Genomic DNA, 25,737 nt, shown 5'->3' on the forward strand with positions numbered 1-25,737 from the left:
GTTGCCCTGGGAGTAGTATAGACTGTTTAATGGAGCTGTCCTTCCTTATATAAAGCAAACAAATCTTCGTTAATCAGTTATTATGTGGTCATTGTCTCAAAAGCTAATGAGAAATGCCAAAAAATGAAATTGTAAAGGAATTGCAATTGTACACTTGATGAGGTGCTATTATATGGTGAGATATTGCCAGCATGTCAACACATGTAGGGTAGTAAGGTTTACAGGTGACTGTGTGTGTGTGTGTGTGTGTGTGTGTGTGTGTGTGTGACTGAGTGATGGTAGAAATGTGTGTTTTATTTAATTTCATTTTGTTATATTCTATATTTATTTTATCTCTTTCTTTTCATGTGAATGTCACCCTGAACTCTTCAGCTGTGTATTTCTACTGTTTTTGCTGTAATACTCTCATTCCTGACCCACTTGTATGATCTCCAGTGTTCATCCTGCAGTTCTACAACTTCTGTTGCACAATTAACAACATAATCAACAGTGAATAGTGGTTGTGTAGTGTAGTAGGTAACACATCTGGCTTCTACACTGTAGACTGGGTATCAATCCCTGCCTGGGCAGCACCCTACACTATACCAATAAGAGTCCTTGGGCAAGACTTCTAACACTGCCTTTGTAAATTGATCAAATTGTAAGTCGCTCTGGATAAGAGCGTCAGCCAAATGCCGTAGATGTAAATGTGAGCCAGACCTGAAACTGTACTGACACATATTCCAGCAGATTCACCCTGAATGCAGTTTGTTTGTATGTACAGTATTATTGTAATTAGACCAAAATGATCCATTCCTTAAGGCTTAATCTGATCCCCGGTAGTCTGTTATATCACTAAATGCCACTGGTTTGGGTTTATGTAAGGGCTATTGATCAGGCAATGTGATTTTAGGAGAACTACAGCACAGTATGTACTGTTTGCACTCAACATGCTGAAAGTGAGTGAAATCTGCTTTGTTCAGCATTTCACTTTCCCACAACAGCTCTAAGAGTGGGATTCATCGATTACAGTCTGTCCAAGTGTAGCCGCTCGAGGGGTTCTTGAGTCCTTATTGCAAAAATAATCAATCAGCCAAGTAATGTTTGGTGACAAAAGTTTGGCTCATTATTTTCACACCTGAGCTAAATGGGAGCTGAGAATTTCTAATATAGCTTCTGACACTAGAAGTACTGTAAAACAAATACAAATATGGATGAACAGATGGTTGCTACTACTGTTTTGTCTTTGTGACTTACTTTAGACCATGTTTATAGATGACAGTGTGTCATTCAGTGTCAGAAACCACATAATCAAGTCTAGTTGACAGCTCAACACGGGCTAAGACAAATGTATAATGATTTGGTGAGGTGTGAGCTTCCCTTAAATCAGCCATTTGATTTTTGGTCAAACTCACAAGAGAGGGCATTGAGGCCTCTGCTACCTTCACCCCCCTATCCTCTCTGCTTTTATGCAACTCCCTCTCTCCTTGTTTCTGATCAAAGTCCTTGCCATCCCTCCAGCCGTCTATAAAAGCCTCTGCCCACTTTATCAGTCCAGCCACATCTCCAAACATGCATTTCATCAGGTGTGCTGCAGTGGCTGGACTGCTGGTCACCATTTGCAGAGCAGCAGTGGTGACTGAGAATGGCTTCCCTATCCTCTGGGAAAAGGCCCCAGCCCTTCTGTCTGAGCTTCCACAGGCTGATGGAGTGGTCAAATTGGACCCATGGGACTACTTGCAGAGGACGGCCATGTACAGGCTGATGATCAATGCCACAGATCCCTTCATGAGCTCCATGGGCCCTGGAGCCACTGAGAACCCACTCTGGGGGCTTCCTCTCCAGCTGGGCTGGAAGCTCAAATCAGGTAAACATTACCAACGCCTGAATGGTGTTTATGAGCTCCACACCTGTAAACATCTACTACACGTTAAAATTGGAATGCTAACCCAGAATCAGAGTAATTTTAGTCTGAGGCTTTTTATGATCATGAAGACAGATATGCAAAACGTCTTATGACAATGAAGTAGGGCTTTAAAACTATGTCCCAGTTAAGCCTGCATCATGCTGAGAACCCACAATAGGGCCATCTTTGCAGCTTTGCTGGAATATAATCTTATATTATCTTGCATGTTTAATAGTCTAGAAATCTTTTGCTTCATGTCACACCGCTAATCCCTGTATAAGCTTTATGGGCCCTAAAGTCAATGAGAACCTGCTGTGGAGGTTCCTTTGTGGACTGCAATCTCTTTTCTGACCGATGTGAACTCTAACCCTGGGCTATTAGCTTTAAGGCCTAGACCAACATTCATTATGCATCTCGGAGTAGACAATCAAATTCCTACTCCTCTCTGGCTTTTGTTGAGCATAAAGTCAGACGTGTCAAGATTAGGGACAAAGAATTAGGGCAACTCTTTTTTTTGAAGGATCATTGTAGCTCAAACACTAAACCCCCTTAATGCATCCATGCTACAGTTTCAGCTGTACAGACCAAATTTACTCTACCAAATCTTTGGTGGGACCCAACAGTTACATAGTTATTCACATATAAGGCCTTATGGCTAAATAAGACCTGCTATGGGTGCTTCTCCTTCAGCTGGGCTGGAAACCCAAAAAAGACCACATTTTCGACCATTGAAGGTCTTGACCGTTGCCTATTAATTCTGACCTTGATCTGCATTCATCATGCATCAGAGTAGGAGTGCTAATCCAGAATCACAAACCCACCAAATCTCTGGCTTTTGCTGTCATAAAGACAGACCAGCCAGGCTTGCTATGCTTGTGAAGTTGGGCCTGTCTTGTTTTTTCTATCTTAGTCTTATATTCCACACTATCTAAACCACCTTTATGGTGCACCAAAATCTTTGAGCCCAGGAACTGGCACCATGCAAACCTCAGGCCTAAATCATCACACACTTGCTTCAAACCACGTCTAATGAACCTACACATGAGGCTACTGTCATCTTGAAGGCTGGGTTTTCTCTATTCAGTATATCATACCCTTTCAGATACCACATAAGCAAGTCCACGTGAGATTCCCTGACAACTGCTTTAAAAATCCCCCTTTCAAACACCTGAGAGAGACTACTTTCCCGTCATAAACTTTTGCTGCTGTTTCGCAGGTCGGCTGGTCGATCCTACAGGTGTGAGTACCTGCGGGCAGGAGAGCTCCGACCCAGTGTGCATTGCTGCCAGCAGCTGGTGGGGGTGTAAGTGGTGTTTATGACTGAGGGTCAGAAATGTAACATCATTTGTCAGAATTTCTGTATCTAGATTAAAATCCCACTGATGGCTTTTCTCTCCACTTCACCACCCTTCCGTCCACCTCTCTCCAGGTGCGAACTACCACCTGTCTGTGATTCCGTTCCTGGCGGCTGTTGAGGCAGGTGTGGTGGGAGATGGTCAGGCTAAGTTGGAGGTTCAGGTACCTGCTGAGCTGGCTAGCGATTATTGCTCCAGCACCTGTTCCAGTGTGCACCCTGATGCCGTACAAAAATGGGTCACATTTTTTCAGGTACTTATCCATTTTTCCAAGTACATACTTTGCATGTAGTTTATAGGGTTCACTTAAAAGGCAATTTGCAGGTTTTGATCCCATCCTTCCACATATGGTTGCAGAAGCCAACCATTATATGGACGTAGGATGGGACTGACCTCTGATTTTTATGACGGTAGATGGCCAATGGCGAACCAGATACTCCATTGTTTTTCATGAGCACCAGCAGAAAGTGAAAAAACTCAATGTCGATCTGGGCCCCACTGACGCCAAACATCTCATTGTTGAAATCCAGGCTAACAGAGTATTATACAACATAAGATGAAATGAGTAGAGAGCATCCTCCTGACTTTTTACCACCTTAAATAAACAGTCAACACTTCTAAATCTTTCCTTTGATAAGAATCCATTGTTGCCAGTGATGCTGTCCCAATTGTAATTGTGTTGCGTGCCATCACATACTGCTTTTCGTCTCGAGTAGCTGGTAGGATGTTGGTTTAAGGTGACATTCATTATTTTTTTAACGAATTGTTTGGTTTTTCATCGTGTTCCTTTTTAGACTGTTTCTTTTTTCAAATGAGGAGTTTAAAAAATGTCATTACACATTTTTGTTTATAAGTGTGTCACTTCTGTTTATTCTATTTAGTCAGTCAAAACACATGTTTTGTTGAAGTTAGCTCTGGAATACATTTGGCTATTTTAGTGCACAGTTTTTATTTATTTGCTGAATTTAACATGTTGCCAAAAAAATAAAACATAAGTGTGTCATAAATTTTGCACAGGCCTCATTTTATATCACATTTTGCCCCCATTATGTTAAGTTCAGTAGATAAACTAACGTGCATCTGTAGAGGATGTGTTAACTTATTTTCCCTCAATGTTGAATTTGACAAAGGGCATCTAAACCTTTGCACTCATCTGCATCTGTAGTGATATAATACGCTTTAATATTCTTTACTTTCCTGTTTGTCTGACTGGAACATTCCATTCAAAGGCAGCACTTGTAGTTTCCAGTGTGGTTTTGATAATTAGATTAGCGTCTCGCTCCTTCTGCAGTCTCTGAAGACCATCAGTGCATCGGAAGCGAGTGACGATGACAAGAAGGATCAGATTCTGGGTTTAATGTGGTCAGCTCAGCTGGCCTCCCTCGATGCGGCCAGCAGCACCTGCGCTAATAAGTGAGCCTCAGATTTCACCTCTAAAGACTGGTTTGCCTGCTGGCTGCTGTACATTTTCTTAGCTGTTGATAGTGATTGAACTGTATCAGGTATGGAGCCCCGCTGGTGACGTCCCTTCCTTATAAAAATAATGACAACAACTCAGTAACAGGTGGGAACGAGATAATTGTTTTGATAATTAAATCATGGCCAGAACTTAATTATCTGAATCCACACCTTATTAAGTTGCATGATTTTCACACCACTGGGACCACTTAATCAAGTGTGACATACTACAAAATTACAACACCCCATGTGCCAAAGACAAGGCCCGTGGGCCAAGTCCGGCATGTGACACAGTCCAATTTGGCCCCTGAAATTATTTAATTTTCTGTTCTTATTAGCCTGCTTTACTCTGAGATGCACTACAGTCCCCAGCATGCAGTGCAACAAAGTGAGTGTTCCCCCAACATCAATCTGTGGGCCAGCAGCTACACAAAAAGAAGCTCAAGTTCAAGCAAATAGGCAGTTTTAAAATAAAATAAAATTAAAAAAAACAAAATTTTTTTTTTTACTTAGAATTATTTTTGAATAAGTATTTAACGCCTATTTTGCTGTTGCAAATATGAATAAACCGTAGCCTGTTTGGGTCGTGGCAAAATGTTGAGTATAAATTAAATAAGAAGACAGCTGGCCTCCAGATTTGCTGAGATTCTTTGATACGGCCCTTTTATTGGTGCAGTTTGACACCCCTGTATTAGGCGATGCAGCGCTTTGGTCCTCGAATGATAAAATTTAATTTTTTTTTTTTTTACTCCCCCCTTTTTTTAGTCAATCAGCCAAGACATGATTAGTGTCTCAAGTCTGTTCCTAGCAAACTTCCAGCACTGGAGCCAGGAGGCTGAAAGGTCATGAAAGCTCATACAACATCCATTAACATGGTGCATGCATGCCTAAGTCATCACACACCATGAGGAGTTGTTCAGTGATCTCTAATAGACTTGCTAATGTGTCCTCTGGCACTGCATGACACGCGGTTATCTTGAAACACAGAGTAAAGTACATTAGCATAGCTAAAAACCTGTATCTTTAGCTATGTTAATGTGAAGTCTGAATGCTTTGTTCATTTAAGTGATACTTTTTTGATCCCACAACCGGAGAAATTCCACCTCCGCATTTAACCCATCCGTGAAGTGAAACACCACATACACACTAGTGAATACACACACACTAGGGGGCAGTGAGCACACTTGCCCGGAGCGGTGGGCAGCCCTATCCGCAGCGCCCGGGGAGCAGTTGGGGGTCAGGCGTCTTGCTCAAGGACACCTCAGTCATGAACTGTCGGCCCTGGGGATCGAACCGGCGACCTTCCGGTCATAGGGCCAGTTCCCTGACCTCCAGCCCACGACTGCCCCCAATGCACCCCCAATATAGATCTATAAAAAAAAAGACATCATACAGAGTCAGAAACTTGGGACAAATCACTTGGCTGACTGACTACATTACAGGGGAAATCTGGTTAATTCGGCCCAAACTGTTGCTCAGTCCTCTGTGTTACAGTGCAAATCAGTTTATCAGCAGTAGTGCATGCTGGTTAAGCCCTGTTGTGGAGGTATAACATCTTCTGAACAGATCGGTTCCTAAGTAAATACCTTCCCCCCTCGTGCAGGATGACACATTACTCCAGTACGGAGAAGTCCTTCATTGAAAGCTGGCTGAACTCTGGTCAGTACGTGGGGGCCTCCCACTTCCACTCCAGCTTGGAGAAGTCTGTGCAGTTCATGACGCCTCTGCCCAGCCGAGTGCTGCAGGAGACGGACAGTCCACCCAAAATTGCTGACCTCAGTGCTGAGGAAAACCACACCCTGCACACCTTCGGCTGGATGACCAGTGTCAACAAACTACTCGGTAAGCAATGGTTTAAGTGACACACAACATGACCTCAGAATCGAGCTGCCTCCACAGGTGAGCCAGAAGAGCAGAACGGATGGCATCTTTTCAATAGAAGGAGAAAAAGTTCTGAACTTAAGTAACGAAAGTTAGTGAGGCGAGATTTTTGTCATTTTTGACTTTCTACTGGCCCGTTACCTTATCCACACAAAGTACAGTGCAGCTGGCGTTTTCAAATGATGCAAAAAAAATAAGTAAAGATGAAGTTACAAGGTTTAGATCTGACTTTGGCAATACTTTGTTCAAAAAATCAAGGCTTATTGCTTATTTACTTGTTCTCTCATGCACATTTACATCCTGCTGACATTTTCGAGAATAGATAGATGTGTAGTTGGAGAGAGACAGAGAAGAGATAAACAAGCTTCTTCTTCCCTCTAGTGGCGGTTTCTTGGAAGTGCACAAAACCCAAGTTATAATGAAAAGGAAAGGAGGAATCCAACCTTCTGTTTAAACACTTAACTTTAAGGGGCTGCATATATGCCCCTACTTCATTTTCTCAAACGTCATAAGTGGGTACTAAAAATAGTAGCAGTTGGTAAATAAGTATTAACATTGATAACTGAACAATATGCCTGGCATTTTAGGGGGTAGATGTTGCTAAGAGGTCATTTAAGGTACAGTACAAATTACTAGTGTTGGTGTTTAAATCCCTGCATGACCTTGCCCCATCTTACCTAAGAAGTCTGCTTCAACCCTATACTCCAGTGCGGACTCTTCGGTCCTCTAGCCTCCACTTGCTTGAGGTTCCACATTTTAGCACCATTGGTAATAGAGCATTCAGTGTCGCGGGTCCAAAGCTGTGGAATGGTCTTCCTGATGAACTGCGAGCTTGTTCATCTGTTGATGTTTTTAAATCCCGACTCAAAACCCATCTTTTTAAACTAGCATATGGTTGATTCTTCGTGTTTGTGTTTATGGGTTTGTATGTGTCTATGTATGTTTGTTCATGATCTTACTTTTTTATCTACCTTCTTTTTTCTTTTATCATTTATTGTACAGTGTCCTTGGGTTTCTTGAAAGGCGCTTTTAAATAAATTTTTATTATTATTATTATTATTAAGGTCATAGGAGAGCACTTCTGAAACCTTGACAGATGTTCTTAGCGCGCTTTGAAACAAAAACATCTAAAAGAGGGGTTCCCAGTCCCAGTCCTGGCAACCTGCAGATTTTTGTGCTTTCTCTGCTCTGCTCAGCCAATGAGAAGCTCATTAACTAATGAGTTAACGAGTTGGATCAGGTGTGTTAGATAAAGTGAACATCTGTGAAAGCATCACCAAGGTTAGTGCAATATGATTGGTAGGTTCTTCCAAAACCATGTTGAACTACAGCGTCTTGTGTAAGTACTCTACTTGTCTGTCCATGCACTGTTAGACACACCAGCCACACGTTCTACTGTGTTCTCTCAGGTGGAACTCTGACCTCAATGTGGCAGCGCGCAATGTGCTCGGCCGCTGCCCGCGCGAAAGGTCGTGCCCTGCTGGAAGACCTAGTCCTCAATCCACAGTTCCCCACCTCCAGCATGCTGGGCGTCCTGACCGAGATGATCACCAAATGCTGAGAAGAGCCTCCATTAATCTATTGAAGTCCAGAGATTTACCCAGTTTTTCACCTCTTACCCCACATGTAGTCCATCAGTCAACACTAGACTGGAGCTATAAGGCTAAAGTAGCTAACAAGTAATGAAAGCTTGTATCACAGCAATTAACCCTGAGCACACTCTCCCGACTAATATAGATAAGTGTCTCATTCACCACCAGAAACCACATAATTAAGTCTATTACAAGCAAGTTAACGGCTCCACACTTTGAGGAGAGCAGGCGTGCAGTTACCTCCATGCAAATTGATGAGTCCTTAGCTTTTCTTCCCTCCCTGCTAGAAAACAAGCACAGACCACCACCGTGGTCTGGTCACCAGCTAAGTCAGCATGTTGCGTTTTGGATGCTGGTATGCTTGTCCATCATCATGACTACGTTGGGTGACCAACTAATCCAGCACCAGACCCGCATAAACCAGCTCACAGCTTTTTTCAGCTGCATTAGCTACATGAGCCTCGTAGCTCCAGTGCAAAACTAAGGAAGCAACCTTCAACATGTTAATGCTGCTGGTGTCAATGTCAGGCAGTAGCCACCACTTAGCATGATGTGACTGTCGTAATTCCAATTGCTCGCTGTTCACTTTCATTCATTTAGCAACATTAACATTATTGATTGAACCACTGATCCTTTGAAACTGGGCTCCTCGGCCCTGGACCATGCATGTTTTTGTATTATTCCAGCCGCCCACACACCTGATGCAGATCATCAGATGCTGCTAACCTGGCTCAGGTGTAAAGAAAAAGGAGGATTCACCCTTTCATAACTTGCTGTTTCCCTTTTGGTTTTTCTAAAATGTTTGATTATTGGACTTTGCTGGAACACGTTGTGTCTGTGAATAAACGCCACACTCCCCAACATCCATTATATCTATTAGATCCCAGGCAAAAATCACAGGTCATTTCTCTCCAGCCCCCCCAGAAAGAGACTTGTTGCTATGCCACACCAGTGGTAGGTGCTTTCTGTTATGGTGCTACTGGTTTTGATGCTTTATTTCAGAAAAATGTACCATTGAATATTGTACTTAAATGACCCATGTCTTGGAAAACTGAATCTCCCAAAATAAAAGCCGAATAAAAGACTTTGATGTTGTATGTAAACATTGATAAAGTCTCAAAACATTCACTAACTAGCCCATACAGTCCATACATGGAAACGAAGCTACAAAAAAACAGCTCATTTTGAATTCACTATTTCTCTGACATCACATGAACTCATTTACATATAGCCACCTATTCAGCCGACAGCACTTTAGCCACATCTATTCATACTGAAGGAGTGTTTCAGCTGTGTGTGTGAATCCCAACCTCACAACCCTGTCCTGATTTCACTTCCCAAGGACCCTCAGAGGCACAGTTATCAATTCAGCACATTTGTATTATTATTCAAGTCATAAGAGTTAAGTGTAAACTTGCCAAACATTAGTATCTTGTCAAGTGAAATAAATTTCAGTTGATGTATATAATATTTCTTATTTTGAGAGGGTTATGCACTTATTATTCATTTCTTTACCTGTTTTAAGTGATTTTATCAAGGAAATTTTCTCACTATAGAGGCAGATAATTGAGCTCATTTCTTGGAAACGAGCAAAATGATCTGCCAATATAGCGAGATAAATTAACTTTCACTTAAAACACACACACACACACATGTTCTAAGCCACTTCTAAGCCACCCGGAGGGGTGCTGGAGCCTATCCCAGTGGTCATCGGGTGGAAGGCTCACTTAAGAAAATATTAAAATAAACTTACAACAGTCTCAACTGGAGAAAAATGAGATTTCTTTACTAAATCTAAGATAATTTTACTTGACAAGATACCGCTTTTTGCAGTGTAGTTCTGTTGCTTTAATTTTCAAATATACACTCACTGAGCACTTTATCAGGAACACATGTACACCTACTCATTCATGCAATTATCTAATCAGCCAATCATGTTGCAGCAGTGCAGTGCATAAAATCATGCTGATACAACCAGCAGCTTCAGGGAATTGTTCCATCCACCATCAGATGAGCAGAAAGCATCTCAGAATGCACAGCATGTCGAACTTTGACGTGGATGGGCTACAACAGCAGAAGACCATGTTAGGTTCTGCTTCTTTCAGCCAAGAACGGAAAGCTGAGGCTGCAGCTTTCACTGCAGGTTCGCCAAAACTAGACAGTTGGAAGAACATAGTCTGGTCTGATAAATTGCCATTTCTGAAGCACACAGATGGCTGCATCAGAATTTGGTGGCAACAGCATGAATCCATGGACTCAACCTGCTTTGTGTGAGCAGTCCAGGCTGGTGGAGGTGGTGTAATGGTGCCGGGAACATTTTCTTGGCACACTTTGGTCTTGTTAATGCCAATCAATCACAACTCAAATGCCGCAGTCTATATGAGTATGGTTTCTGACCACGTTCATCCCTTCATGGCCACTATTTACCATCTTCTAATGGCAACTTCAAGCATGATGATGCGTCATGTCACAAAGCAAAAGTCATCTCAAATTGGTTTCATGAACATGACAATGAGTTCAGTGTTCTTCAGTGGCCTTCCCAGTGACTGGATCTGAACCCATTAGAACATCTTTGGGATTTGGTAGAACGGGAGATTCAAAGTGTACCTGAGAAATTTGCAGCATGTCAAGATGGACCAGAATCTCCAATATTCGGTGGAATCCATGGCATGAAGAACTGAGGCTGTTTTGAGAGCAAAGGAAGGCCCTACCCAATATTAGTACAGTGTTGCTAATGAAGAGCTTGGTGAGTATATTTAGGTTCACAAAAGGTCAGGCGCGTACACATCTACCTATGACTTTTTAGGTTCTCCCATGGTTGTTAACTGACCGCTCTGATATGTATAATTGATTCAATAACTTGGCCGAAAACCAACAGAAGTAACACCAGGACGGGGATGTATGACCAGACTCCACACTGGCTTTGCAGGACCAGAGTTCCAATGCAGAGAAACAAAATCATAATTAAAAAATTTCACATTCTAGAATAATCTGAAGAAACTAAACGTACTTCAACTTGAAGTTAAAACATTTCTGAGATAATTTAAGCTGCCTGAGTGATTTCAGGCTTGGGAAAAATATCAACATGACTTTATATACTATGTTTCACATAATAAGTGGAAACAGAATATTCTATTAAAGCGATAATTCACTGAATTACAGTTTCCTTCACGGTATCCCACCGATTAGCACTGCTAAATCCCCACCCTCTTAGCCCTGATAGACTTATACTGTTATCGATAAACACGGCCTCATGCACGTTAGCATTGCTGAAACAGAAGTAGCCAAAATGTTGAATGTACAATTTTTAAAAGAAGAAAACTGAAGACACCGGACTTGTCTTGGATGATTAGATACCTTTGTGTTAAGGGGGAAAACTGGGTAAAGTATTGAGATTATTCATCAAACTTTAAAAGCTTTAGAAAGAGAAAGTCTTTCAGGTTGTTGTTTGCTGTTTGGGTCTTTGGAGATTCAGCGGTGCGATTTGTCAGCCCTCATCCACATAGTGTAGTCATATCGTATTACTTGGTTTTCCTTTGGCAGGAATGTTTATGGACTGTTCATGGAACTGCTTCCTGATGTTGTCGAGTTCATCTTCATCAATGTATTCGTAATCATGGGGGTCATCTTCATCAGGTATGTTTACACACACGTCCTCCAGGCTGTGGCCTCTCGTGACAGCTGGGTGAAAGAAGGATGAACATGTATAAGAAGGCACTCGTCACAGTTAATCCATAATAGCTCAGAAAATGAATGAGTTACCCAAAGATGCTAAGTGGACTCTATAGTTTCCATTCAGCATTAGTAATGTTAGTGTTATTGCGTTTTAGTTTAATGAATAAACCAAATTTACACATCCTTCCCCAAACCCTGCTACCCTTACCCAACATGTAGTTGTCTGGTTTCTGAAGTTGTCTTCTTTAGCTTTAGCACTATGGCTAAAATGCAAATGTAACCAGCAAGTAATGGAAGCTGACCTGCATTTATACAGCTGGGTAATCTGGGATACCCACAAATGAACAAAAAGTTCAGACCAAATCTGGTCCAATTGGGTTTCATGCTGACTGCTGCAACCAGTTTTAGCTATGAAATGTCCTTTTGTCCATTTTCCTATGTAACAGTTTGTTATATAGAGTCAGAAACCACATGAGCAACTTGATACTAATTAGTCTCAGGGCTCCAGAGCAAAACTAAAGAAGCAAACTTCAGACACCAAACATGCCTTGTCTGATCAACTTGTGGTGAGGAGCAGGAGACTAGTAAATAGTAAAAATGATTTTCTGTTGCCTTAACATGTACATAACTCTTTAAACCAGGCAAACAAGGTAATGCTCCTACCTTTCTGCAGGACAGGTTTGGGAAAGGTAGCAGGACTTTTGGGCGTTCTCTCAGTTCGTACTGTAGAGTGACTGCGGTCTGTAGAACTGTCTCTGCTGACCACAGCAGGCCGAGGACTCTGGGGTACGACAAAAGATGTGGAAGAGGTCAGATAAAGATATATGGAGAGTCACCAAGAGTTTACATTACTCTTGAGAGTAATGAAAAAGAAAATGAAAAGAAGAAATAAAAAAAAGAGACCACCAAACCTCAAAGTTCACCCAGTATTGATCAATCAAACAGTTCATCCAACTCTGTCTTTGTGAGTAGATGAGAGAAAGCAAGCAAGTATTCAAAAACATTTTCTTTTTCATTTTAATGCAAGCAGCATTCGCTAAAGACTTTTCTCGGTCAGGTTTCTTTCATAAACCTTGATATTGTTCTGCGTCTTGGATTCAAAATTATGATGTGCCAGAGTTTTTATTTGAACGTTTATTTTACTTGCAAATTGAGAGAACCCCCAGAATTTTGATTTTGGGGCTTTCATTGTGTGTAAAGGGTTAATTATGGAGTTCTGGAATACCCCAGAACTCCTCTCCCCCCTCAGGACACCATGTATACAGCATATTGTTTTAAAGATATGTGCAGTATTTTATTCACAACAGCATCCTCTTTTGCAGAGGCTTATATGGTAATCCAGCCTCTGTCACAAGATGGCAGCATCTCTTGGATCTACAGTGATTGTATCCCTTAAAATTCATTCTTCTCAGTCAAACCGGCACTTTGCCTGTCCTTCAACCAGCCCTCACACTTTAAAGAGCATGCATTACAGATATACAAAATAAATAAAATGTAAATAGATATCAAAATGAGAGAAATATCTGTCTGTGAGAAAGTCCTACAAAATGACTCCTTCTTAAAAACAAAAAGGTGTTCTGAAATTCTTCAAACACATAATTCAAGTTTACTTCAACAGACAAACAAAGTCCTTTCATTCATTTTCAGGATTTCGAAATGTTTTAAAATGTTACTTGCTTAGCTGACACAGTTCAAGACCATTCGGTTTATCTCAAAAGAAAAAACAACATTTTGCTCAGCCTTTTCTGAGAAAATCGAGTTTTTGAGAGTCTTAACTCACTTCAGCTGTAAGATGCCTCATGAATTTAGGGGCAAAATGACTGGTTTTCATGAATGACATACCCTGACCAACCAACTGACATAAACAAGCCAGAAACGCTGGTAACAGGAACAGTTCCTTTGAGCCATTTCATTAGTTACAGTATATACTGTACATCCCAGAACAAATACAGTGCAACTTGTTAGTTGGCAACCAGCATCAACACCATCACTTTTACCTTTATCATAACTCGCCTTCGAAAGCTTATTTCTTCTAACTTCTGAGGTTTTGTGTTTATTCCTTGATTTTTCATATATAAGCACATTTAAGAGCCCCATAATTTCTTTTCATACATGTACAGTGCTAGATTAACTTGACATTAAATACCTCCAATAGTGAATTTGAAGGTAAAGTGTGGAGAGAACACCAGAGAAGAACACTTAATGATTTCTGAGAAAAAATACATGTCCATTTTTATTTAATAAAATCATCTTGCTTGTATTAAAACTCAGAGTATTGTAGCAATACTCTTATTTATTATTGTTTTTGTTAACTTTTGGTTGGAACAAAAGGATTAAAATCTTGACACACCCAATAGACAATTATTGAATTTAGGTTAGGCTTACAACTGTATTTTTAGCTTAGCATCAACACACTGCCAAAACCACATACAGGTGGTTCTAGCAGATATTGTTATTGTGGAGGGTTTTTCCCTCAGTTTTATCCAGGTTTTGACATTTATGGCCTGTGCTGAATTCTGAATTAGAGCCTAGCTCTAAGTGTCACAGTTCACCGCTGACATTTATAGCATTGAGTGGATAGCTGTAGAGTTGGACTAACACCTAAATTGCTGAGTCAATACGCCTACAGTGTTTCTATAACACCTACAGCAGTTCCTGGTGGGCCACAGAAAAGGTTTTTATGAGGTATAATGCTAAACTCTGCAGTGCCGTGGAGTGTGACATATATGGCCTACAGTATTTATATACGTCATGCTGGATTACTGAACACTATATTTTAATTCAACACTAGGAATTAAGATGAGACTTTTCATGTTCACACCACACAGGCCCAAATAAAATAGGTGTATTTGTTACCTTTGGGGAGCAGCTGGTGGGGGTGTTGGCGGGTTTCTCAGGTCGTGGGTTGGGCTGCGGTTTGGCTGGTCTTGCCGGAGGCTGCTTGGGTTTTTTGGGGGGTCGTGGTGGGGGCATTATCGTAGTGAAGACATACCTCCTCATGGTGTAGTAACTGTCTTCAGAGATCTCTTCAATAGCTGAATTCACATTGGATGTGGAGACCCCACCTGTCCAGCTTTTCTCCAGGTGAACAATCATGTGTGTGCGGTTTACGGGCACTTCCCACCAACTGGAAAGGTCAAGGGTTGAGATGAGGAGGTACGGGTCAGTGATCTCTTCCTCGATGCGTAAGCCAGGAACGCTGGCCAGAATGTCCTCCTTCAAGGAGAGGTCACGTACAGACACCTTGACATTGAACGGAAGCGGGAACCAGTGGCAAACCTCAGAAATGGAGTATTGGCGTTTGTCGTGAATAACCTCCATAAATCCTCCGTCCAGGCACATTGGGATACGAACAGATTCATGAGTCTTCCCCTTGATCTTCATACAAGTCAGGGCATCCACTGCGTCCCTGTTTCCATCACAAACAACTTCAGCTGATTTGCTTTTCTTTACTACAAATTCATCCCCCACTAAGACAGACGCTAATCCGCTGTAGGTTGAGTCAAAGCCCCTGGTGGCCACCACATGTAACTGCTCCGTGTCACTGCGGGCCCGTTCCAGGTCATAAGCTGTGGGAAACTCGCGAGGCCGCCGCTTTAAGCGGCCCTTGTACGTTGCGGGAATGAGGAAATGCCTTGGTGATTCTTGCCTAATTTCCGTAGCAAGGATCCTCTTGGCTTCGTAAACCCTGTGGATGATCACTTGTTCCGAACGCAGTAGAGATACAAATTCCCCGGGCATGTAACTTTCAACCAAAGGTCTCTCGATCACATCGGCCACCATGGGGAAAATCTCTGAAGGCTTCTGGAAGATGTCCTGAAGTGAAAGCGGCTGAATAAAGGTGTTTACGTCAAACTGCTCCGTCACATCCATGACGTCTACATCCATGTTGGACGGGATGAGAGCTACGCTCTTCCTGACTGTAGGATACAAGAAAGGAGAAGAGTTTAACCCACAGAAGATGCAGTTATGGTAAATAACAATAAGCATAGTGTCCTTTTATTTGAATTGCTTGAATTAAAACAAGTGGAGAAATTGTGCAGATCAAAAATCAGAAATCAAATTTAAATAAATAGAAGAGGAGATATTTTGCTATTATTTAAATGTGACAGAGTTATAGGGCCATTATAAGACCATTCTCTGCATATTTGGTATGTTCTTGTCATTTTCAGATATTAAAACAACCAGGGCAAGGGTCGCAACCTAAATGTTAAGAAGAGCCATTTTGTTCTTTCAACAAAAACCAAACCACCTTAGGAGCCACAACATTTACCATCTTGGCTGTAAATATGGTTTAGTATGTGTTAATTTGGCTAAAAATATAACGAAAACACAGATGTACTTTGCTCTTTTTTAGGCTTTAGCTCAGCTATAGCCGCTTTTCTCACATCTCCAGCAGGAAACTTTTCCACAAAAGTTGAACAGTTTCTTGTAAAATGTCTCTCAATGTTCAACTTTTTACGAGGCTGAAGTCGCTTCTCATTCTCCAGCTTCTTGTTTGAATTTTCCCGTTCCACCTTAAATGGTGCCTGAGGTGCCAGAATGTAACTACTGCACCGTTTAAGGTAAACTGGGAAAATTCAAATGGGAAGCAACTTCAGTTTTGTGACTTTTTAGTGTTGGTCAGTTTCTCATTGCAGATGAAACGTATCAGGAAACCAGCTGGAGTGACTATAAACACTAATCAGTCCATTCGTCTCCAGATTATCGACGTCCGTCTTAAATCTCTCTCTTTGCCGTTTCGTAGCTACTAGCTGGGCAAGACTGTTGTCTGTGTTGCTATGGTGACCAGCCTTCTGCACTGATCTTCAGGGTTAAAGGGTGAATCAGCAGTTCTACATTAACTCCAACGTTTAAGACCATTTACTGTTAAACTGAGTTGAAGGATCAGCAGAGCTTTATTTTACTGTAGAGGAGGATTATTTCATTATTACCTACTGATCTGATTCAGCTGTGGAGCCGCAACAGGACAATAAAAGAGCCGCATGAGGCTCCTGAACTAGAAGGAAGTGAAAGAATATTTTTTTTATTTTAAACATCTTTAAATGGTGTAATCAGCACTGTGTCTGGCCTTTCGGGGGCCCTAAGCAGGATTTTTTGGGGGCCTCCCACCTTCACTATGCCCAACCAACTTTACCTAGTTGACGATAGTCTTTCCATTCCAATAGGACTTTTCAACAGTGTCCCCTCAAGCTAAGCACTGCAGTCATGTGTATATGATTCATTCATTAATTTTCTAAGCCGCTTGTCCCTCAGGGTCGTGGGGGTATATGATTCATAAACCTATTTTTTTTCTCAGAATTACACTGTTCTCATACTGTCAACCAGAGCATTAACTTCAGGACATTTTCTTGCATTAGTAGTCATGATATATATATTAGCAAACCTGTTTGTTTGCCAGCTGATACACTGTAAAATCAGGGGCCAACTACTAACAATAACCAATACAAGTGGTCTGAATTATGAACATTTATAAATGTCTAATTTGATGAGTGAATGCGTCTTTAGGTTCCTAATAAGTTTTATGTTTTAAAATTTTATTTTAGCTCAATAAATGTCTTTTCTCCTCATTCTTTCTTTTTTCTGATTTTGGCTACTTTTTCTCTTCACTTGGACAACATGATAGTACAGTTATAATCCAGAACTTGTTAGGGGGTCTCCTGGTGGCCCGGGGATCCTAAGAAGCTGCTTACACAGAGCAGACACTGGCTTTTTTCTTAAGCATGTAATAATATAATTACGTTTAATTAGTACAACAGAACAACAATAACAGACTCTAGACTTCTAAGGGTTAACAAGGAGAAGAATGAACACATGGAGTTGTTCCAGAGCAGCGTGTAATGTGACTGCTGCGCGAGCGCAATTTCATTTATCTTCTCTATTGTCTGACACGGGCCGGGCCTGGTTAATTGAAGCTGTGAGCACAGTTCTGCTTCTGCAAATGGGAAATTCATTATCAGCAGCAACACAATGCACATAACGACAGAACATGAAAACACCATTTGAATTTGGCTCCTCCAATTCAGAGGCAGGCAAAGCATTCATGAAGTTAACAGCCCTAAACCGACTCTTTATTCTGCTCACTGGCCCGAGACGCCAGGCGCTTCCTTTCAACAGACTTCAAAATAGTGGATATTGGGCTGAGAAAATTAAATCATGAAACAAACAACAGTCGTAGTAATTAATAGACTACAAGCTAGCTGTCAAAAGTTTGGGGACACCTAGCTTTTCAAAATGTTTTAATACAAATAAGAATTTTTTTTTGTCAGTTTGCAGTAACATAATACAGGGTCATGTCTGACCTCTTGGCGCTAAGCGACATACTTGGGTGGCCCCACCCTACTTGGGTGGCCCCCTCACTGAAAACCAACTAATACTTCGCTTTAATCTGGAGAAAGTGAAATGGTTACCTAGAAAAAAGGGGGAAATAATATGTAACTAACATCTTTGTTTACAGTACTGTGCAAAAGTCAGAGACCACCTTTAATTTATTTAATTTCTAGCAAACAATAAATCAGTCAAGATAACCCACTTGAATAACGACAGAGAAAGTAAAAGGAAAAAGCTACAGAGAAAATGCGACTCCTAACGACCACCTGGAAGACCTAGTAGACACCAAAACTGCCCCATCAGATAAACAGCACTGAAAGCTTTGAACTTTGAGAGAGAGGAGAAGATCAAGCTGCTTCAGATCTGAAAACATCCACAGGTGCTTCTGCCCATCCTTCCACTGTGAGAAGACCACTCAGCGCTGTGGGTCTGAAAGGACGTGTAGCTGATCAAGAAGAACCTCACTGAGAAAAGGAGACGGACACGCCAAACAAAGAAGCTGGATGATGGACTGACCGCCCCAGAGCCCATACCTCAACACCACTGAATGGGTTAAATGCTAAACTAGCTTCTCAGACTGAACTGTGGAGGTGTGTCTGCAGGTTCTTTGAGGAGCTGAAAGTGAGGCTCCTGAAAAGAATGGAAGCTGGAATGAAGGGAAAGAGCGAATGTGTGTTTGTCTGCCTTTTTCAGGTACTTAAAATGTACTTAATGGTCATTTTGACTGGAAATGAAATAAATGAAGGATGATCTCTGACTTTTTTTGAAAAATTGATGTTTAAAGTCTTTCCAATTGAATGGGTTTAATTGGAAAGTAACCATGCGAATCAAACAATAGAAGACGAGTTGTGCCCAAACCTTTGGCTGCCAGTGTAGAAGTAAGAGGTTCTGTCACTTACGCTGCATCACAGCCTGGAGCTCGTACACCGGCGTCAGCGTCAACTCCCCACTAACATTTTCCAGTAGAGTGGAAAACAGCATGTCCTTTGGGGGCGGAGCATTGGCTGCAGTCACTGTCCTCTTCCTGCCTTTGGGGATCTTCCACTCAGCCAGCTCCCGCAGGGTGTAGAACTGGTCATCTTCACACTCCGTGAAGTGGCCTTCCTGAGAGAGGTCCAGCCTGAAGCTGAACTTGGGCTCCTTGTGGAGGAGCTCACAGTCGACATGGCCACCACCCTGCACATCCAGAGTGACCGCTGTGATTCGGAAGCCTTCCTTCTCATTCACCAAGCCCTGAGGGAGCTGGATCTGATTGGCTGAGATGAAGGCCGGCTGGCCCAGTCTGTGGGAGCTGACCTTCAGGGAGTCCACAATCTCTTTGATGGTCAGATACGGCTGACTGTCTGATATGATCCTGAAGAGACCTTTGAGGAGAAGATGTCTAGATATTATTACAGCAGCAAAATAACGTTTCACATATTTACACTCCTGTTCAAACAACTTATTGCTGATTTTGTACGTAAAAATGTTTTAACACTATGGAATCTTTAAGGCACAATTTCTTTTTATTTGCTGGATTTAACAAATTGGAAAAAAAATAAAGCATAAAAAATGACTTAACTTTTATTTTTTTGTATTTTCTTTATATTGACTTCAGCAAGCAATTCCTAATTGTGCATTAAAACGTGCAGAAGTATAAGATAACACGTAATATGTTAACACATCCTCTATAGAGGACACACAAATATGGATTTTTCTCTTCTAATTTTAATGCACTGTATCTATTTATTTGCATACAAGTAATTAAACGTAACTTTTACACAGGCCATATTTTGTTTTATTTTTCCCTAATATGTTAAATTCAGTAAATAAACAGTGTTGCATTAAAATGTGTGCAAGTGTATCTCTGTAGAGGATTTGTTGAGTTATTTACACAACAAATGAGCAACAAATACATGACCACACGAAACCTGGTGCCCAAACTTTTGCACATTGGTGCACAAACTTTTGCACATTGCAAATCGTGTCAAAATGAAACCACATTAAGGCTCATTAAACGAAACTGAAAGTGTGAATAATTCTTACTCGAGAAATGCCACCCAGTCAAGTCCACTTTCACTGTGAAACAGCTTTTCTGGGTGGATTATTTAAAATACAATTTTTATTGGTTTATTTATCTGTTTCTCTGACATTTGAGCCAAAACCAGTCTTTTAGTCTGAGAAGTGGAAAAACTGTCCTGCATACAGATCAAAGTCAGCATTAAAAACTTTAATGTGATGATAAGAACCAAGACAGTCCGAGTAAATTACACTGAAATGACTAACAGGTTCTAGATATTAAACTGATATAGGACACAATAAAATACTGCATACTTATTTGGACAAATGAGGTGGCCTGTTTTAAATCTACACTAATTTCCACTGTAATAAATATTATTTTAATCAGAAAAGTTAGACAGAAAGTAAATGAAATGGCATGAAATGATACACAACATTTCAGAGGTTTAAGGGAAGATTCCAAACAAGCTCAACTAACAAACTCCTCTAAACAAACTCCTCTAAATTCATCTATGCAAAACTTCTATAAAATAACTCCCTTAAATGAACTTCCTTAAATAAACTCCTACAAACAAACTTCCCTAAACAAACTCCTCCAAACAAACTTCCCTAAACTCCTCCAAACAAACTTCCCTAAACCAACTCTTCTAAACAAACTCCCTTAAACAAACTCCCACAAACAAACTTCCCTAAACTCCTCCAAATAAACTCCAAAAAATCCTCTACAAAACCTTACCTAAACAAACTCAACTAACAATCTTCCCTAAATAAAATCCCCTAAACAAACTTCTCTAAACAAACTTCCCTAAAACAAACTCCTCTACACAAACTTCTCTAAACAACCTCCCCTAAATAAACTTCACTAAACCAACTTTCCTGAATTAACTTCACTAAACCAACTTCCCTAAATAAACTTCACTAAACCAACTTCCCTAAATAAACTTCACTAAACCAACTTTCCTGAATTAACTTCACTAAACCAACTTCCCTAAATAAACTTCACTAAACCAACTTCCCTAAATAAACTTCACTAAACCAACTTCCCTAAATAAACTTCACTAAACCAACTTCCCTAAATAAACTTCACTAAACCAACTTCCCTAAATAAACTTCACTAAACCAACTTCCCTAAATAAACTTCACTAAACCAACTTCCCTAAATAAACTTCACTAAACCAACTTCCCTAAATAAACTTCACTAAACCAGCTTCCCTAAATTAACTTCTAAGAATAAACAAACTTCTCTAAACAAACACATTAAACAAGCCCCCCCTAAATAAACTCTTCTGAACAAACTCCTCTTAGAATTCCTCTGAAGACCTCCATTCACTGCAGCGCTGATTGACGTTCTCCTCACTGTTCTCACTGATGTTTCTCTGTTCTCCTGCTTCGTGTGCAGTGTAGTCCTGTCTGATCTCTGAATAAGTTTAATCTTTACTGGCTGATTTTATCAGTCAAATTACATTTATATTATTTAATAATATATTCTGTTTTCGCCATGACATTAAATTCTCACTGTTTCCAAAATGTGACTAGTTTATGTTATGATTCATAACGTTACCATCTGTGCTGTATAGGTTATTGTTAAATGGCAATTAATATTACCATAACATATTCTTAAGTTTTGCAAGTATGCTGCCGTTTCAGAAGACTATTTAATTGTGTGCTATTTTTTTATTTGAATAAGAAAAAAATCTGCCGAGATTTAGCAGCTTTATGAAAATGCTTTAAATATATATTTATCTTCGTGTCCATCAAAGTGTCTTCCTTTGATTGAAGAGCAGATTTCAAATAATAATTTGACAGATTTATTTTCCAAACCATGATTAAAAGGACAGACTGAGACTGTTTTGGTCCAAAGATAGTTTAAAGCCCTGAAAAGTTTGAGTGCTGACATCCCAACGAGGTTAAGAACAATGTGTGGCCTTCGACTTCCCAAAGATGGGCTTTTATCAGCTTCTCCTTTAGTTTTGAAAAGAAAAATAACTACATGTAAACATTAATAGCTCTATTTCATATGTGAAAATGGTTCTAGTTCGAGAATTGTTTTAATTAAAGTGCTGTCCCCCAAACTTTTGACGTACAGTGTAAAATCACACATCATTAAGGTTACGAGTGAAGCATGGTGGTGGAAGCTCCGACTGAACATTCAGTACCTGGATACTCTAACGGCAGTTTGATCTCTGAGGCGTCAGCAGTTTGTGTGATGAATCTGGTGATGCTGATGTCGATGATCTTCATCAGGTCTCCGGTGGCGAGACAGCACTCCCTCCCAAACAGCTCGTACACAGCGCCTGCGGAATAACAGTAATATAAAGCAATAAAGCACTGGAGGCTGAGAGTTTCAGTGATTTTACTACAGATAAGAGTGTTGCACTGTAAAAAAGGTTCAGTTCCGACTAAAAAAACTTTTGTTTATGAAATATTTGTTCCTGAAAGTCAAATAAGTCCTTGACTGAACTGATGCAAATAAAAATTACGAAATTATCAATTTAAATCTTTAAAGCAAAACTTCATCAACTTCTGACCTGCTTCACTTTTAACAGTTTAAAAGGACATAACATAAAATTTCAGATTACAACTAATTATTTTACTCCTTGAATAAAATGCTGATGAAATACAAACATTTGATAAAATATACCAGTTCAAAAAAGAATTTAATTTAATCATTTGCTTTAATAATGACAACAACTCTTCCTCTGGCCATAAACTTTGAGGTTTCTCCGTATGTCCTTGTCCAAAAAAAAGAGCATTTTAATTTTCACATTGCATAAAACTTTCATGATGAATTGAGAAATATTAGCACTCCAGAACAGCTTGGAATAAAATCTCTTTACATGAGCTCATTAGAAGAAAAGAACATTTTTGCCTTCTGCTGTAAAGTGACCATTTCTGAGGCAGTGTCAGTTTACTGTAATTAGCACATTAATGCAGAGTTCAGTTGGTCAGTTCACATGGCTGTATGTTTGAGTGCTTTACTGCTTTGAATGCGACGCAGCCAATCAGGTTTCAGAACCGAAACCGTCCCTTTACGATAACAGCATTTCTGAAACACGCTCAGCCTGAAACCCCTCCCATCATTCAGTTCGGCAGCCTGCGGCCAGAGAGAAGGAGAGGTCTCTTCACAGGGTCTCATCACATTTCTGCTGAGGTCATTTCAGCTCAGCATCACTGACAAACTCCTGATCTTACAGCTCTGCCTGCTTTTAAACTCTGCTCTCCACAGCTGCCCACTACCTCCATTACAGCTACAGTGTCGGAAGAAGATTAGGGTTACAATATGGTTTGTTGAGGGTCCAGCAAAGGTGGGCCTGACAGCGCTGCTAGAGCCACCTAAACAAGAAGACATTAAAACCAAATAAAACTGAGTGTTAACAGTTCTCATGTTACAGTTTGACTACATAATGTATGCCTGAAAGTCCAAAAATAACAAACATGTAAATATCATCTGCCACTTAAAACATGACGCAATTTTCTGCTTTTGAAGTTTTTACGCCGCATGGAAACGTCAGCTGTTCTTTTACGCCGACAGAATATTTCATGACTGACAGAAGTGGATACATCAATGCATTTTATTATAACATAAGTCTGCAGCACCTCAGCACATTATTTAAAACATTACACAGCAAAAAATACACTTTAATGTGCTCAATAAATCAAATATTTCTCATGATGTGACTGATGTGAGAATATTATAAGATTATTCCACCTTCAAAGTTTCTAAGTAACTTTATGCAGTGAAAGTGTCTTATTCCATTGACAGATTAGTTTACTCCTTTTAAGAAATAATGAATATAATTTTGCTTATATACATAATGCTTAAAACAAGCAGCACGATCTGTCAATGAAATAAGACACTTTTTAAGATAAAAGTGCTTAAAAACAAGTAAAAACTGGCTAGAAATAAGTGAAATGATCTCACCATATTTTTACAACAGTCTCATAATGAGAAATAGCAGATATGTTGATTACATTTATGATGTTTACACTTGGTTAGATCTACTTCTTGCAGTGTAAGCGTGTAGAAATGTATGTGTAGAAACACCATATGTCGCCATATGTTTTACAAAAAGTAGTCTACATCTTGAGCTAGATTGTTGCACAAAGTTTGGATCCAGATTTCTCCTGGACAGCTGCACATTTAATTTAACATAGTGTTGATTAGATGAATCAAGTACTGGATTAGAACTGCAAATAATACTGGGCCTCCTCGAGGAGGAGTTTGGAAAAAGTCAAATAAAAACTTTGGAATATGGTTCATATTACTGGTATATGCATTTATTATTATTGTAGTATTTATAATAGTTGGTGAGCATAGAAACAACGTTTTAAAATTAATTATTATTTGTGCGCACACACACACATACATATATATATATATATATATATATATATATATATATATATATATATATATCGCTGCTGTTGTAACAAAACCTCATATATCCAAATTTTTTTCCAAATCAAAGTTTACACACAATGTACAGAACAACAGGCGTTTTAAAATTATACCAAAAACTGAAAAACTGAAAAATGGAGATACAAGGTTTTGTTCTGACAGCAGTAACATATATATATATATATATATTACTAACAATCTTGCGTCTTTAACAAAGAAATAAAATGATTTAATGAGCCGAATGTGGACGAATACAGCAGCGGCCCAGCAGGTTCAGTCTAAAGGCTCTGTTCCAGAATATACTGGTGAGTTTTGCTTTTCACTAAAATGAAATACAGTTTCTGTGAAAAAAACAAGCAAACATAGAGATCAATAAATAAATGCTGACAGGTAATTAGTCCAACACCTATATGACATTTGACAATGCTTTCAAAAAAACAGCTTGAGTGAAAATTGTGACACCGGTGATGCTTCTGTTTATGTGAACCTATAACAAAGAAACGTATCAGCATTAAACTTGAGTAGGTGGTTTCATAGGCACTACGTTTGGATTAAAACGGACTTTTCCAACAACATGAATTTAAAATATTAATCAGAAAGTGAACATAAAGCAGGAGTCAGTAGGAACCTCCGCTTATTTGTTGAAAACAAACCGAAAATCGTGCCATTTGTGGTTGAAACCATTGAAAATGAGGTGCATCACATATTTACCCTGGCAGTAAAAGCCGGACTGAATCTGCAGGATCCTGGGCAGCGTTTTCGGGTCCAGAGAGCGAGTGAACTCCGTTAGTGTCACAGCCATCCTCAGCTCTGCCACGGTGCCGCAGCCTAAAGGACTTCTAGAAAGGGGCCGAGGTCATGGGATAATGGGAGTCCATTGGGAGAAAGCAGGGGTCAGGCAGGGGTCAGAAGCAGAAGCAGTGGAGAAGGAAATTTCGGGGTGCCCTTTCACCCCTTCTCGGGCCAGCTTAGACGCTCAGAGTGATGAGAGAGAACAAAAGAGTGTGAAGAAGCATCCTGTTCGAAGGAAGGGGACAGGAAACGAAGCGAAGAGAGGCGCAGAGAGCCCGAACCACAGCTTCACACAAAAGCAGCGCGGCACTCGTGCAGTATAGACTCTGCACCGCAGCAATGGCAAAGCCACAACTGCTCTCTGTGCTCACC

General features: G+C 40.3%; 2 protein-coding genes across 2 annotated transcripts; one reads left to right on the forward strand and one right to left on the reverse strand.

Annotated features, from left to right (window-relative positions):
• The first annotated feature begins 1,529 nt into the window (after positions 1-1,529).
• Positions 1,530-9,256, forward strand: LOC108432852 (protein leg1a). Its single transcript, XM_017706974.2, has 6 exons — positions 1,530-1,846; positions 3,102-3,188; positions 3,315-3,493; positions 4,532-4,653; positions 6,302-6,540; positions 7,989-9,256. The coding sequence occupies exons 1-6, from the start codon at positions 1,552-1,554 to the stop codon at positions 8,138-8,140; spliced, it is 1,074 nt and encodes a 357-aa protein (XP_017562463.1). The 5' UTR covers positions 1,530-1,551; the 3' UTR covers positions 8,141-9,256.
• Positions 8,973-25,703, reverse strand: themis (thymocyte selection associated). The gene is made up of 6 exons (XM_017706973.2): positions 25,285-25,703; positions 22,331-22,468; positions 19,076-19,540; positions 14,703-15,766; positions 12,510-12,627; positions 8,973-11,852 (listed from the first exon to the last, which is right to left on the reverse strand). The coding sequence occupies exons 1-6, from the start codon at positions 25,373-25,375 to the stop codon at positions 11,683-11,685; spliced, it is 2,046 nt and encodes a 681-aa protein (XP_017562462.1). The 5' UTR covers positions 25,376-25,703; the 3' UTR covers positions 8,973-11,682.
• Between the last annotated feature and the right edge of the window lie 34 nt (positions 25,704-25,737).

The sequence above is a fragment of the Pygocentrus nattereri genome, chromosome 4, assembly GCF_015220715.1.
Source record: "Pygocentrus nattereri isolate fPygNat1 chromosome 4, fPygNat1.pri, whole genome shotgun sequence".
NCBI lineage: Eukaryota > Metazoa > Chordata > Actinopteri > Characiformes > Serrasalmidae > Pygocentrus > Pygocentrus nattereri.